The 13443-nt window shown below is 33.7% G+C and overlaps 1 protein-coding gene across 2 annotated transcripts; it reads right to left on the reverse strand.

Moving 5' to 3' along the window:
- Positions 1–306: 306 nt before the first annotated feature.
- Positions 307–2910, reverse strand: LOC143610254 (B-box zinc finger protein 21-like). 2 transcript variants are annotated; one of them, XM_077084782.1, is made up of 3 exons: positions 2462–2910; positions 1188–1557; positions 307–395 (listed from the first exon to the last, which is right to left on the reverse strand). In XM_077084782.1, exons 1-3 carry the CDS (start codon positions 2645–2647, stop codon positions 388–390), a joined length of 564 nt encoding a protein of 187 aa, XP_076940897.1. In that variant the 5' UTR covers positions 2648–2910; the 3' UTR covers positions 307–387. The 2 variants fall into 2 exon arrangements, with proteins under 2 accessions (XP_076940897.1, XP_076940896.1); XM_077084781.1 differs by lacking the exon at positions 307–395 and having other exon boundaries at positions 1174–1557.
- Between the last annotated feature and the right edge of the window lie 10533 nt (positions 2911–13443).

The following is a 13443-nucleotide window of genomic DNA, read 5'->3' on the forward strand; positions in this document are numbered from 1 at the left end:
ATATTAAACAAACTATTAAAGCAACTAGGAAAAAACAATAATAAGAAACCCATGGATCAAGAAAACGACAATTTAGAATCCAACTCACAAGGAAAAAAGAGAGACCCTACCTTACTCTACCCAACCCCATATTCTAAACATAACAAAACCATACAAATTTAAATATGATTTATGGTTACGTTGGTCTCTTGATGGATGAAGAAGAGTATACAAAGAGTGCATTTTATTTTTGTTCTTCATCTATCTCATCTAATACTTGACCTTATTCATGATTATTTCACAAATATTGTCTTGATGATGAATTTGCAAAAATGCACATCTTGTGACCATCAACAATCCAAATTATATGGCTTTGAGGATCTTATGTACCAAGTAGCGATATGCTTCTCATAAACCTATCCATTCATAGGAAATAATAATTGTTATGATATTGACCAATAGTATTTTTAACTACGAAGCTAGAAAAACTTAATTAAGATTTATGATTCAGTTTATGGCATATTTCTTTATTTCCTTTCAAGAGAAAATTATGCATATATTGTTGAAAATTTTAAGAATATTGGAAAATAATCTCATAAGCAAGAAAAAATGAAGTCAAAATTGGGTCACTCACTGTACTTCCAAAAGAAAATATGGCATATTGTGAAACTAATGTGTGCACGAAATATGTACGTGAATTTCATGACCAATGAGCTAAACACTTTTCTGACATGGACATTAACACATATAATATATGAAGATATTTATGATTTATGATTAATATTATTTTTACGGGTTGTTATGTGTCACAAAATATAGCATAATCGTAAGTTTTTTTTTTCTGAGTACAAATTTTAGAACAATAATCAACGTTAACTTGGAATATTGTTTATCAATAGCCAATCGGTTTAGTTGTAGCCTCATGACAAGGACGTGGATTCGAGTCTCGTTTATGATAAAAATGTAATGTACAAGCCAGAGGTTTCACCATATTATGCATTCGAACATCAGGTCATATAAATTGTGTTATCTGGGATCACGGACGTCGATGGTTTATTGTCAATGAGCTTATATATTTAAGAATATTATTTTTAAAATAATAATATAATTCTTTTTGAAAAGAAAAAAAACAATATTATTGTAACGGTGTAAATTGTAGATTTTTTTAAACTTAAGATACCAAATTAATTTTGTTTATGAAAACTTACCGAAACCGTACGGATCAAGGAAGTCATCAACATGCCAACCAGGTAACGTTTCCGTCAAATACTCCGATATACCCATTGAACCACCTTCTTCTTGATCTTGACTCACACCACAATTCGAATAATAATAATAATCATTCATCAAATCAGTTTTCTGACCGCCAAAACTTTTTGTGCTTTCAATCGAGCCGTTGGAATTTGACGACGACGGAGTTTGGTGAAATGAATCAGATAGAGACGGCGACAGCTTAACTCCGGTGAGTAGAAACCGAGTGTGTTTCTGCGTGTGTTCGTTTGCTCTGTGAATCGGAGCGTCGCATTCTCTGCATAATATAGCTCTGTCTTCTTTGCAAAACAGAAATGCTCTCCGTTCCTGATTAGTTTTAAAAAATCGACACGTAATAAGATTCTAAATCTGTACAACATGCGTAATTACGATAGAATCACACCGATTGATGAAAATTACGATGGAATAATGCATCAGTTTTACCGGATTTGAAATTTGTTAAATATATGCACAGTTCTGAGTTAATATGAGTTCCGATTGATAAAATCGCTACGGTAATTGACAGAATTAGGTCTTCTGAATACAGAGATGAAATCAAATAACTCTTAAGCATCGATTTCCTCATATTCTTAGTTCTGATCGATGAAATGTTATTTGAAATCAGTAACACATGCACAATTACGATACAATCATGCATCGATTTCACCGGATTTCAATACTGTTACATATGCAAAAATTTGATTTCCGATTGATGAAATTGTTATCAGTAACATGCACAATTACATTGAGCCATGCGTCGGTTTCATCGGATTTCAAATTCGTTATATATGCACAATTCTGATTTAATCTGAGCTTCTGTTGATGAAATCGTTATGGTAATTGATAGAATTAGGTTTTCTGAAGACGGAGATGAAGTTCAATAACTGATAAGCATCAATTTTCTCATATTTTTTACTTCCGGTTATTTGATTAATGAAATTGTTACGGAATAAGATTCAAAACACATGCACAATTACGATCGAATCATGCGTAAAATTTCTTTCAAATTTATTGTATATACACAATTATGAGCTCACCTTAGCTCCGATTGATAAATCGTTACGGTAACTGACCGAATTAGATCTTCAGAAGAGAACGATGAAATCAAATACTGTTAAGCATCGATTTCCTCATATTTTAAGTTTATGATTAATGAAATTATTACGGTAATTGACAGAATTAAGTCTTCTGAAAACGAGGATGAAATTAATTTACTGTTAAGTATCAATACCTGACAAATATCGCAGCGAGGTGAGTCTTTGAGAGAAGGATGAAGGAGCGAGAACCGTGGATGTTTATTGGCGAGTTTGTTAGCATGGTGGACGTGGTGGTCGCAGGCGGAGCAGAGGGAGGCTTCATCGGCGGTGCAGTAAATGACAGCCTCCGATATCTGGCAAGCGTCGCACTGGATCTTCATTACTAGAGACAGTGTGGGGTTTAGGGAATTATAGGATGTGATGGCCCCTATGATGAGAAAGAGTGAGTGAGCTTATATGGAAAGAGAGCTAGGGACCAGAAGACAGAACTAAGCTGTTATTATTAGGATTTAGTTGATAAAGAGTTTTGATTGATTGTGTATTAAGTAATTAAGGGTAGGGACAAATGAAGTGGCAACTTGGTTCTAAGTATTGAATGAATAGGGACAAACGAATTAGTAGCAACTTGAGTTTGACAGTGGCGTAGACGACTAGGGCTGTTCAAAAAGCTCGCGGCTCGTGGCTCGCTCGAAACTCGCTTGAAAATAGCTCGAAAAAAGCTCGGCTCGAAAAAGCTCGATTCTAAATGAGCTCGACTCGACTCGACTCGGCTCGATTTTTAAACGAGCCGAGCTCGAGCCAGGGTCAGCTCGGTCTTTGCTCGACTCGTTAGCTCGGCTCATTGGCTCGTTTAGATTAAACCCTAAATTTTAATATCTATATATAATAATATCATACCATGAAATAAATAAATAAAAGTTATACATATATTATGTCACTCGATACCTAAAACCTTATAAAAGAATAACGAAAATAAAGCATTTAAATTTATAAATTCTTAAGTTTATAAATTTTAAATAATATGTATGTTAAAATTATATTTTTTGTATTTTATATATCAAAATTTGTAAAATATAAAATAAAAAAAAATAAAAAATAAAAAATAAAAAAAAAATAATAAATTTAAAGGAGTCCGGCTCGACGAGCTCGAGCTCGGCTCGAGCTTTATACGAGTCGAGCTCGAGCTCAAGTTTTCAGCTCGATATAGAAAACGAGCCGAGCTCGAGCCAGCTCGATTATCTTCGAGCTCGAGCACACTCTGGCTCGACTCGACTCGGCTCGTTTACAACCCTATCGACGACGATGGTGATGGGGAGGATGGAGACGACGGATCAACTAGTATTGTGTGTTTTATAGATCAGGGTGTATGGCTTTGTGTTCTTGTTGTGCTTATGCGGGTTGTCTCGTACTTATTGTGAATTTATGATGTTACTTTTGGCCAAGCGCGATTTAACTGTGGAGTTTTTATTGCTACAATCAAAATGTTCAAAACATGTTAATGGTGTTTTGAGACCATGTGTTCCTTGTCTACAGCCAATGTAAAGTTTGTTTAAGGTGTTACACTCACCCTTTAGTGACTGACTCATTTGATAAGGTTTACTGATTGTGTTGGAAAAATTGTGTATATATCATTTAATGAGATCAGTTCATATGAATCATTGACCTAAGGGATAAATTCATTTATGGCTTGCCCAAATATACAAAAGGGTGTGTAAACCTCTTACTCTTAGTCAATCATGCTCCAGATTAGGCCCATCTATTGAGTGAGCCAGACCAACTTTAGCTTGAGCTTCGGCTCGAGGAAATACTATTTGTTTTGGTAAATACGCTCTTCAGGCACTTGAACCCGCTTGGATCACATCTAGACAAAGTCAAATGAGCTAGCTTCAACTCTCTTTTTTTTTTCCTTTCCTTTCAAATTTTAACGTTTTGTATCTCTTGCAAATATGAATAGATAACAACAAAAGATAATATTTATCCACTTGTAGATAGATATCACAAAATATACTGCGGGCGATTTCTTTCTACAAAATTAGTGGCTTTATTTAACTTGAGTGAACCAACAAGCGGGTCTGCCTCGACCTGTTTATTTACAACGCGATTTCGAGTGACTTTTGGTAACATATTATTGAATAACCCTGGTGTGAATTGTGAATGTTGATAAGCATTGTTTTTAAGAGTTTGCTATAGGAGTTTATTTTTTCTTTTAAAATATGTGTTTAAATTTACATTACTTTTGCGTACATCTTTAAATCTTGATTTTACTTATGTAGTAAAATAAAATACATAAAAGATTTATATCCAAATTTATAGTTAAACATGTATCTCAAATAAACTTAAAGTTTCTTTTTTATATTAAAGATACATATAAATAGACTTTAAAAATATAAACACATGTACTTTTCAATATATCTTTTCTTATAATCCAACTCTCATAGGCAAATGGCCCATCACGTAATCGTATTAATGTCTACCTTTTTCTATTTCTAAGAGTCCACGAGCCCCAACGATCCCATTACTATTAAATAAATATACATTAATTCACCTCTCATAGGCTCATAGCCCATCACATATTAATGTTTTTTTCTTTTTTTTTACACAATGGAAATGATTTATTAGTAAAAACATATACTTTTTTTTGTTTTAATAAGCCATCTGTTTCTGACCTAGACGAAGGAAATTGTCTGGATTATATGGATTAGATTTATGCGTGATATCGGGATGTTGTCAAACACCTTATTATTGGCACACCAAATATCCCAAACGGAAGTGAGAATAATCGCTTGGGTTATTTTCCTCTTAAAGAGGGGTTCTTTTTTTAAGCAAAATTTCTATTTGATATTATTCTTTTGTGTATTTACAAATTTACATCGTGTTCCATCTTTATATGAAAAGGTTACATTGGCATTATTGTATTCAAATAAAAATAATATTGTATTTTCACGTATGCTTTCGTCGCCTCGAGAACACAATCTTGGAAGTTACAGAACCATATTTTGCGTGATTGTGGTGTTGATGGGTTAGATTACGATTTTGGGTGTGTGATGAATTATTTGCACAGCTCTATTCCCGATTTTGATCTTGGCGGGTTTGTTAATAAGGACACTGCCCCCCCCCCCCCCAAAGCCCAAAATGTTTTAGCGAGTGCCCTTTATAGTAAAATCGTCCAAAGTTTGGGAGAAAAGTTTGGCATGTCCTCTCGTCAGAGAGTGGTATTAGAATGTCTTAAGGCTCCTCATGCTCAAGACTTTTTGACTGTCACCCCCCGTCGAAGAGTTATGCCAGCACATGTTAGAAGTGGAGTACCGAGCCATTCTTAAATATCCTTTAATGATCCCCCTGTTCCCAGTTGATGAGCCATGCCCGATCTGTCGTAAGATTTGTTTAGATAATTTTGGTGAACACGTGGTTCATTGCAAAGAACTCTCGGGGTGTAAATATAGGCATGATTTGGTCAGGGATGTCCTTTGTGATGTGTTAAACGGGTGGGAATCTCGGCAAGAAAAAGGGCTCATGTGAATTTCTTGACGGATCCGCGTGAAGGAAGTTCTACTCTCCGACCAGCGAACATTCTTGTGTTTGGATGGGCGGTGGGGGGGAGCATGATTGTGTGGACCTTACTGGGGTGTCCCCTCTTGTCGGGCTTAGGGACACCGGGACACCGGGTCTGTCGTAAGGTTTGTTTAGATAATTTTGGTGAACACGTGGTTCATTGCAAAGAACTCTCGGGGTGTAAATATAGGCATGATTTGGTCAGGGATGTCCTTTGTGATGTGTTAAACGGGCGGGAATCTCGGCAAGAAAAAGGGCTCATGTGAATTTCTTGACGGATCCGCGTGAAGGAAGTTCTACTCTCCGACCAGCGAACATTCTTGTGTTTGGATGGGCGGTGGGGGGGAGCATGCTTGTGTGGACCTTACTGGGGTGTCCCCTCTTGTCGGGCTTAGGGACACCGGGTTTGTTGCTAGGCAGGAAATACTAAAGGCAGAAGTAGGAAAAATTGCTAAGCACGAGAAGACGTGTGTGGAGAATTTCAAAAGGGGATGACTGTAACATCCTACTTTCGGTTATATTAATAAAATAAAGTTCGTTTATTTTCAAGCGGGTCGTTATCGTTTTAGTTGAATAGAATACGAGATGGACTTGTGTTGGGTAAATGGATATGGGTTATGGACTTGGGTTATTGAGGAATGAAGGAAAGACCATGGGCTTAAGCCCATGATCAAAAATATATATACCCTTAATCCTTCATTTAATTCATTTACACATATCCCTTACACCATCCAAAACACACACTTAAGATTCTCTCTCTAGTTCTCTCTTTCTCTAAACCGATATCAAGAAGAAAACCGAGAACCGACCCGAGGTAATGATAGTATTTTATTGTTTGAGCTTAAATCCGTTAGATATAATCATGAAACGACGAGCCGACACCGTTAAACCGTTTAAGTCACGAGATCCAGGTGGATTCTGGTATAAACCGAACCTATGATGAGCTTAGGAGTCACCCTAGCTCAGATCTGGATTGAACGGGACGAAAAACGGTGAAAAACGAGCTAAAACCCGTTTTTCCGGCGAAATAGCGTTTTTCCGGCGGCTTTCCGGCAAGGACGGTGCCGGAAAGTGGTACGAGGTTAAGGGGGAATGTCAGGGAATGTTCTGACATTCCTGACCTAACCCTAGTTCGCTACAGGAATATAGCGAATTAAAGATGATTCGCTAGCTAGTTCGTCCATGAGAACATAGCGAACTGATTACAGTTCGTGTTCAATTCGTTAAGGGGTGACGAATCACCCTTGATTCGTTATGACCAGTTCGTTAAAGTAGATAACGAATTAGAAGGTCCAATTCGCTACTTGGACTGGTTCGCTACATGGACTGATTCGTTAAGAGTCCAGTTCGTTAAAGGTTCCAATTCGTTACAAGAACCAGTTCGTCATGGTAAGTCAGTTCGTTAAGGATAAGTAACGAATTAGAAGTTTAACAAAATGACAGAATGGTCCCTGGACTTAGAAAAGAATGATTTAATTACAAATAAACCCTTGAACTTTTAAGTAGCATATTATTCAATGATTCAAAATGCTAATGGAAAATGTGATAAGACAGTTAATGAAAATAAAATTTTTCCAAGCTGACCTGGCAGCTTAACCCCAGCCAGGGGCTCTGCCCCTTGGACCCCGCTAGGGGCTGCCGCCCCTAGAACCCCGTTGCCAGGGGCGCTGCCCCCGGACCCCCGTTCGTTGAGGGTAATGATTAAACTAGAAAGACGATATGTGTAATGATAGTTTATTGATACGTATAATTATTATACAGTTAGTCGTGCACAGCTCAAGAAGGGAATAACCGTAAACGGTGAACGCAACCGCATTGAGGTGAGTTTCTAGCCCCACTTCCTTGTTATGTTTTCGAGGCTGTGTGCATACTCGATGTGATAGTTAATACACTTATCTTAAGTGGTAAGTGTATGCCTTGTATGATTTATGTATGATGATTGTTTGACGGTGCGTGAACGATCTTCGGATATTGCATGTACCGTCAGGTGGTAGTTAAGATATGATTGATAAGTATAATAAAAGATAGGATGTATGTATGAATATATGATGTATGCATAATGTATGTATGTTATGATGATGGTACGTGAACGCTCTTAGGAGATTGCACGTATTGTCAAGGAAAGTATGTATGAACAGGTACGGTACAGTTACACGAAACAAAGGGACCAGACCCTAATAATATCTGTGATGTTAGGGCCCAGACCCTAATAATATCTGTGATGTTAGGGACCAGACCCTAATAATATCTGTGATGTTAGGGACCAGACCCTTATAATATCTGTGATGTTAGGGACCAGACCCTTATAATATCTGTGAGGTTATAGGGCGAAAGGCTCTTTAAAACGTATGATTATGTATGTAAAGGAAGTATGAAGGTAATAATGAAAGTATATGCACTTACGTGTGTATGTAAGAAAGTTAAGAGGTTAAGTATGAAATGTAAGAAGGTATTGTATGACTATGTGATTAACTAGAACTCACTCAGCGTAGCTGACTTTTAGTATGCACGCAGGTGAGTAGGATGAGGCAGCTCGCTTGAGGAGACACGTGGTACTGAATAAGGGGCTGGCATCGGAAGACTCAAGACGTTTAAGTTTAATGTTTTGTTTATCTTGAAAGACAAGATGTTGTTTTAAGACAAGAGGTGTTTTGTTATAAAATGTTTTATGAAAGCTTTTATATTCCGCGAATGTTTTAATTAACTCTGATATTTAGAACTGCGTTTATGAGTAAATCCAACACGAAAGTAGGGCTACCGGTAACGGGGCCTTACAATGACCGCGCAGCTTGTTACCCGCTTACATGCCTCTTTTTTGTTTTCTTTTAAAACAACCACTTTTAAATTAAATAAAGCATTTAACATTATTATTATTATTATTATTATTATTATTATTATTATTATGGGGCAAACAATGAATTTTATGCCAATTTCTATTTTAACCAATAAAATTTAAATACTTGTATTTAAAACTTGGTTATTGAAATAAATAAAGTGGATACAAAAAATATATATGTAAAAACTGGTGACATAGAAAACACGTAAAGAACGTTTGTGAGATGAACTGAATACTCCTTTTTTGGCGTTTTTGCACCGATGATATCTACTGTTATAATAAACAAAAATGATGTTTGTGTCATATGACACCTAATTGGCTTATTTTTATGCCAAGTGGCACCCTTATCTTATAACATTTAATTCATAATTTTTGAGTTTTTAGCCAAAATGGGTGAGAGGAGAAAAGTATTTACTTAAATGGGTGATTTGAAAAGTATTTACCAAAATAGGTTTTTCTTTAAAAACCTATCTTTTGTCACTCTTAATCTTATTGAGTAAAATAGTTTATATTAAAAAGATTTTATATAAAAAAACATAGATAAAATAAAGAGATAAAAATAATAAAACTCTTTTTTTGGCGTTTTTGCACCGATGATATCTACTATTATAATAAACAAAAATGATGTTTGTGTCCCATAGCACCCAATTGACTTATTTTTATGCCAAGTGGCACCCTTATCTTATAACATTTAATTCATAATTTTTCTAATTAAAACAAATCAATTAAAACTTTCCTTAACAAGCTCTCTTTAGTTTAGACAATTCTTAATATGAATGAAAGACTTGAATTAATTATACTTATTTATATTTAATTTAGGTGTGATGGGCTACATATATACTATTATCTAACCAATACAATAATTTTTCAAAATAATTGTTGTTTTATTTGTTAATTTACCAATTAACAACTTCCAATTAATATGTACTCCGATTAGAGTATGTTGATAGAAGTTTTCTAATTGTGAAGCATGGGAAAATTTGAGGGAAAAAAGATCATGGCTTCTTTAGATCTAAGTTTTTTTGCCAATAAAGTTTTTGACGAAAAGAAGGTTTTTGATTTCTATTGAGTGACTCATGTTCATATAATTAACTATAGCAGCGGAGTGTGCTTTTGTTTTCTTTTCTTGAATTACTAAGTTATGATTATATTTGTAAAGTACACGATTTAGAAAAGTATTTTGAAATTTGATGTTAATGAATCAAACTAATAAGTTATTCGTTGTAGTGTGAACCAAGTTTTTTATTTATATGGAGTTATTTTTGCATAAGCGTGATTATTGGTTGGGCTTTCAAGTCAGTTTTTCAAGACATTCTACTTTCTTTTGAGGGGTAGATGAGTAATTTTATTTTCCACGCATGATATTTAATTTTTGTATATGTAAAGACATAATTAGTAATTTGTTATGATTTGTTTGATGTATATTTGCAGAGAAAAGTTGAATTATATTGTCTCTGTTTTTTTTTAGCATTGACTCATTTCGGTATTGCCTTGGATTAATTCAACTATGGCTTATACAACTAAGTTGACCATCTCTAACCATCTTGATAATTTTTTTTCCACATCATCTGTTCATAGTTCATGGGTCCATATTGAGTATGTCTGATTGAACAACTAATGTATTTATAAGATAATTAATTAATTTATTATACATGTGAATTGTGGTAAAAAGTAGAATCTATCTGAGGTATTATAGTAAATTAGTAAATTGTCATTAGATTTATTTAAACAAATGAAATGTCACTCAAAGTACAAATATAACCCTTTTTTTAACTTACGTTGTTATCTTATATTTGAGTAGGAACATACATACATAAGTTTCTTAAATGTATTTTATGTTTTTATTAGTATTATCAACTTTTATAGTTGATGAAAAATTAGAGTCTATTATGTATAGAAGATTATTTTAAAAAAAGAAAAAGAAAAAAGGAGAACTGGACAATTAGAAGAGGAACAATTGAAACAACGGGTTAAGAAGTCAACAAAGTGATACTTTTGTATTTAAGATATGAATTTTAGCATTTTAATTTTCAGTCCGTGTAACACACGGGTTTTTAACCTAGTTTAAGGTAATAAGTAAAAGTTTAAGAAAAATGCTATTATGCAAGGACGTTCACTAAGGACATGGGGTATACTCTAACCTCTACATAGGTTAAAGTGACATGACACTTTAAAAATAGATTAAACCTCTCCCCACTTGTGTTAAGTGTGTTAAAAGGACCCACGTGTTATGCTTTTAACGGGTTAAAATGAATAATATGTATTAATTATGTGTTAATTACTAATTGGTTTGTTATATTAATTATGTGTTAAATGGGTTAAACTATTTCCTTTGGATGACATAGAGTGAAAGAGAAAAAAATAAATGATGAGGAATTAAGATGAGTTAGAGTATACCACATGACCTAACGGGAAAAGATATTTCCATGGCACTTTATTGCTTGCGGATGATCTAATGCCACATGGACCAGGGTTTTTTTAATCATAAAAGTAATGGATCATTACACTACTCATCTACTCATCTACTAGAAAGTGGAAATCATTGGAATTTCTAATTAATCATGCCTCATTTAGTCATGGAAATTGGTATCGTCACTAACTTTACCAATAATTAAATTAGTGAGAGACGAATATTTTGAATACTAGATTGGATCGTGGATTAAAAAGTAAATCGTTATGTCATCAGTTAAATTGCGAGCTAAGAGATTAGATGCTTTAAGAAATTAACAAGAAAAAAATGGTAGAAGACAACCAACAAGTGATTTGGGCTTCAAAACATTGATTGTATTTATGTAAATCCACAGTAGTTTGTCATAAAAGAAGTTGATGGCATACAATATTAACAAATCCATTGTTCTTAATTCCGCTATCAAATCTGATTGCAAAGCAATGTCTGATTCCTGGTCTCATACACGTCAATCAACTATTGGGTATACCTACGAATATCGAGTATTCTCGTTCGATAATCAAAATTACCCATTAGAAGTACCAATTACTTTTTTACAAGGACTTTTATTTACTCGTTAATTTAATTTTTTATATAATTTAATTACATAGGGGCATTAAAACTGATCATATGCCCAGTCCGTACAAGTCCAGTTACTCGTTCTGTTTGCTTAGAGTTTGCTCGTCATGTTCGAGTTTGTTTGTCATCACTTCACGTATGCTAATATTGAGCCAAAATAGAACTTGCTTATATATAAAAAAGACATAATATTCTGCCCGTCAAACCCTCTCGTCCATTCCTTGATAATTGCCGATATCCACATTTTTTTAAACCCATGCCATCTTCACTTAAGCCCGATATAATTATTTAAGCCCAGTTAACTTTAACCCCAGAGCCCGTCTCACTAATTCGTTAGCCCAATTTAATTTCCTTTCGATTAGGGTTGGTTGTTCACGAGCCGAGCCGAACCGAGCGAAAGCTTGCTCGTTGCTTGGCTCGTTTACAGCCAAACCGAATCCAAACTGGACCAAACATCTAACATTCGAAGCGAGTGAAAATTGAAACGAGCCAAAATCGAATTGGGCATTTTTCGATCGAACACCGAGCATTATTTTATTTCTTTTTCACTTTAAAATTTTCAATAAGAAAAAAGTTTGAAGGTTGTAAATAATATATTTTATAACCAAATTAGTAGTTTTTAAACAAACGTGTAATATGTTATAAGTTTTTATGTAAAAGAAGTTTGAAGTGAAATATAATGAACATGTAACAAACTTTTAGTATTTTGAAAACTTGAAGCGAACAAATGAAACTTTCGTTGTTTACTCGTTTACAATCGAGCAAAAAAAAACAAACATTTTTCGAACAGATTGGACGGCCCTATTTTCAATATCTTCATTTGTGATTAATTGAATTGTCCCATTATGGTATGTTAGCAGCCCAAATTACTTTTTAACTTTTGGCTTCATGGCAAAATCCACAATCACTTAGAATCTTAAAAAGTTTAATAATGACCATTGAAATAAACTAAACTTTTAAGAATGTTGAGGAGCATTCTGACTAGAATAAGTGGTTAAATCATATAATTTAGCAAAAAATACATATATTCATAAATTTTATTTTTTTTAATGTCCTACATTTGATTAATATTATAATATCTACTTAACTTATATATTCTAACTAGCTTTTGAACACGTGTATTACACGAGATTAATCAAATGATAAAAATAAATAAAGTCGTTATTTCAATTGTGATTCTCAAAATACTTATAACTTAATTAATGTACAAAGTAAAACTTATGAATTATATTTTTTTTCAGGTCTTATGAATTGTATATTTTCCATATTTCACCCTGTGTACTACACATAATGGAAAATATGAACTTAGTGTAATTTCTCGTGTAACAATATTTAAAAGATAATAATTAATGTGTATAGACAATAATCTAGATCATAATGCCATTAAAAAATTTGCATACCAAAATATATATTTTCTATGAAAAACTACCACCAACCCAATAATTGATTCTATTTAGCATCAACTATTTTTAAATGTGATTATAAAGGTGACATTACAAACCTTAAATAATGAAGAGTTAAGTTCCATTTTTCGTTTATTTTTGTTAAAAAAAAGTGAACTGGTTCATTTATTTTTATAAAAAAGTGGTTCGGTTCATTTATTTTTGTTAAAAAAAGAGGTTTGGTTTGTTTATTTTTTTAAGCAGTCCGGTTAGTTTACTTTTGTTAAAAAAGTAGTCCAGTATGTTTAGTTTTTGTTAAAAAAATGTGGTTCGGTTTGTTTCTTTTTGATAAAAAAAAGTGGTTCAGTTTGTTTTTTTTAA

This window comes from Bidens hawaiensis, unplaced genomic scaffold, assembly GCF_021521415.1.
Source record: "Bidens hawaiensis isolate Kalapana, Puna unplaced genomic scaffold, B.hawaiensis_p1.1 tig00025243_1, whole genome shotgun sequence".
NCBI lineage: Eukaryota > Viridiplantae > Streptophyta > Magnoliopsida > Asterales > Asteraceae > Bidens > Bidens hawaiensis.

Coding starts and splice junctions, on each gene's coding strand:
- LOC143610254 (XM_077084781.1), bottom strand. CDS start 2,647: ATGAAGATCCAGTGCGACGCTTGCCAGATATCGGAGGCTGTCATTTAC. Junction 1,558..2,461: donor CTCGCTGCGATATTTGTCAG/GTATTGATACTT, acceptor AAAACTAATCAG/GAACGGAGAGCATTTCTGTT.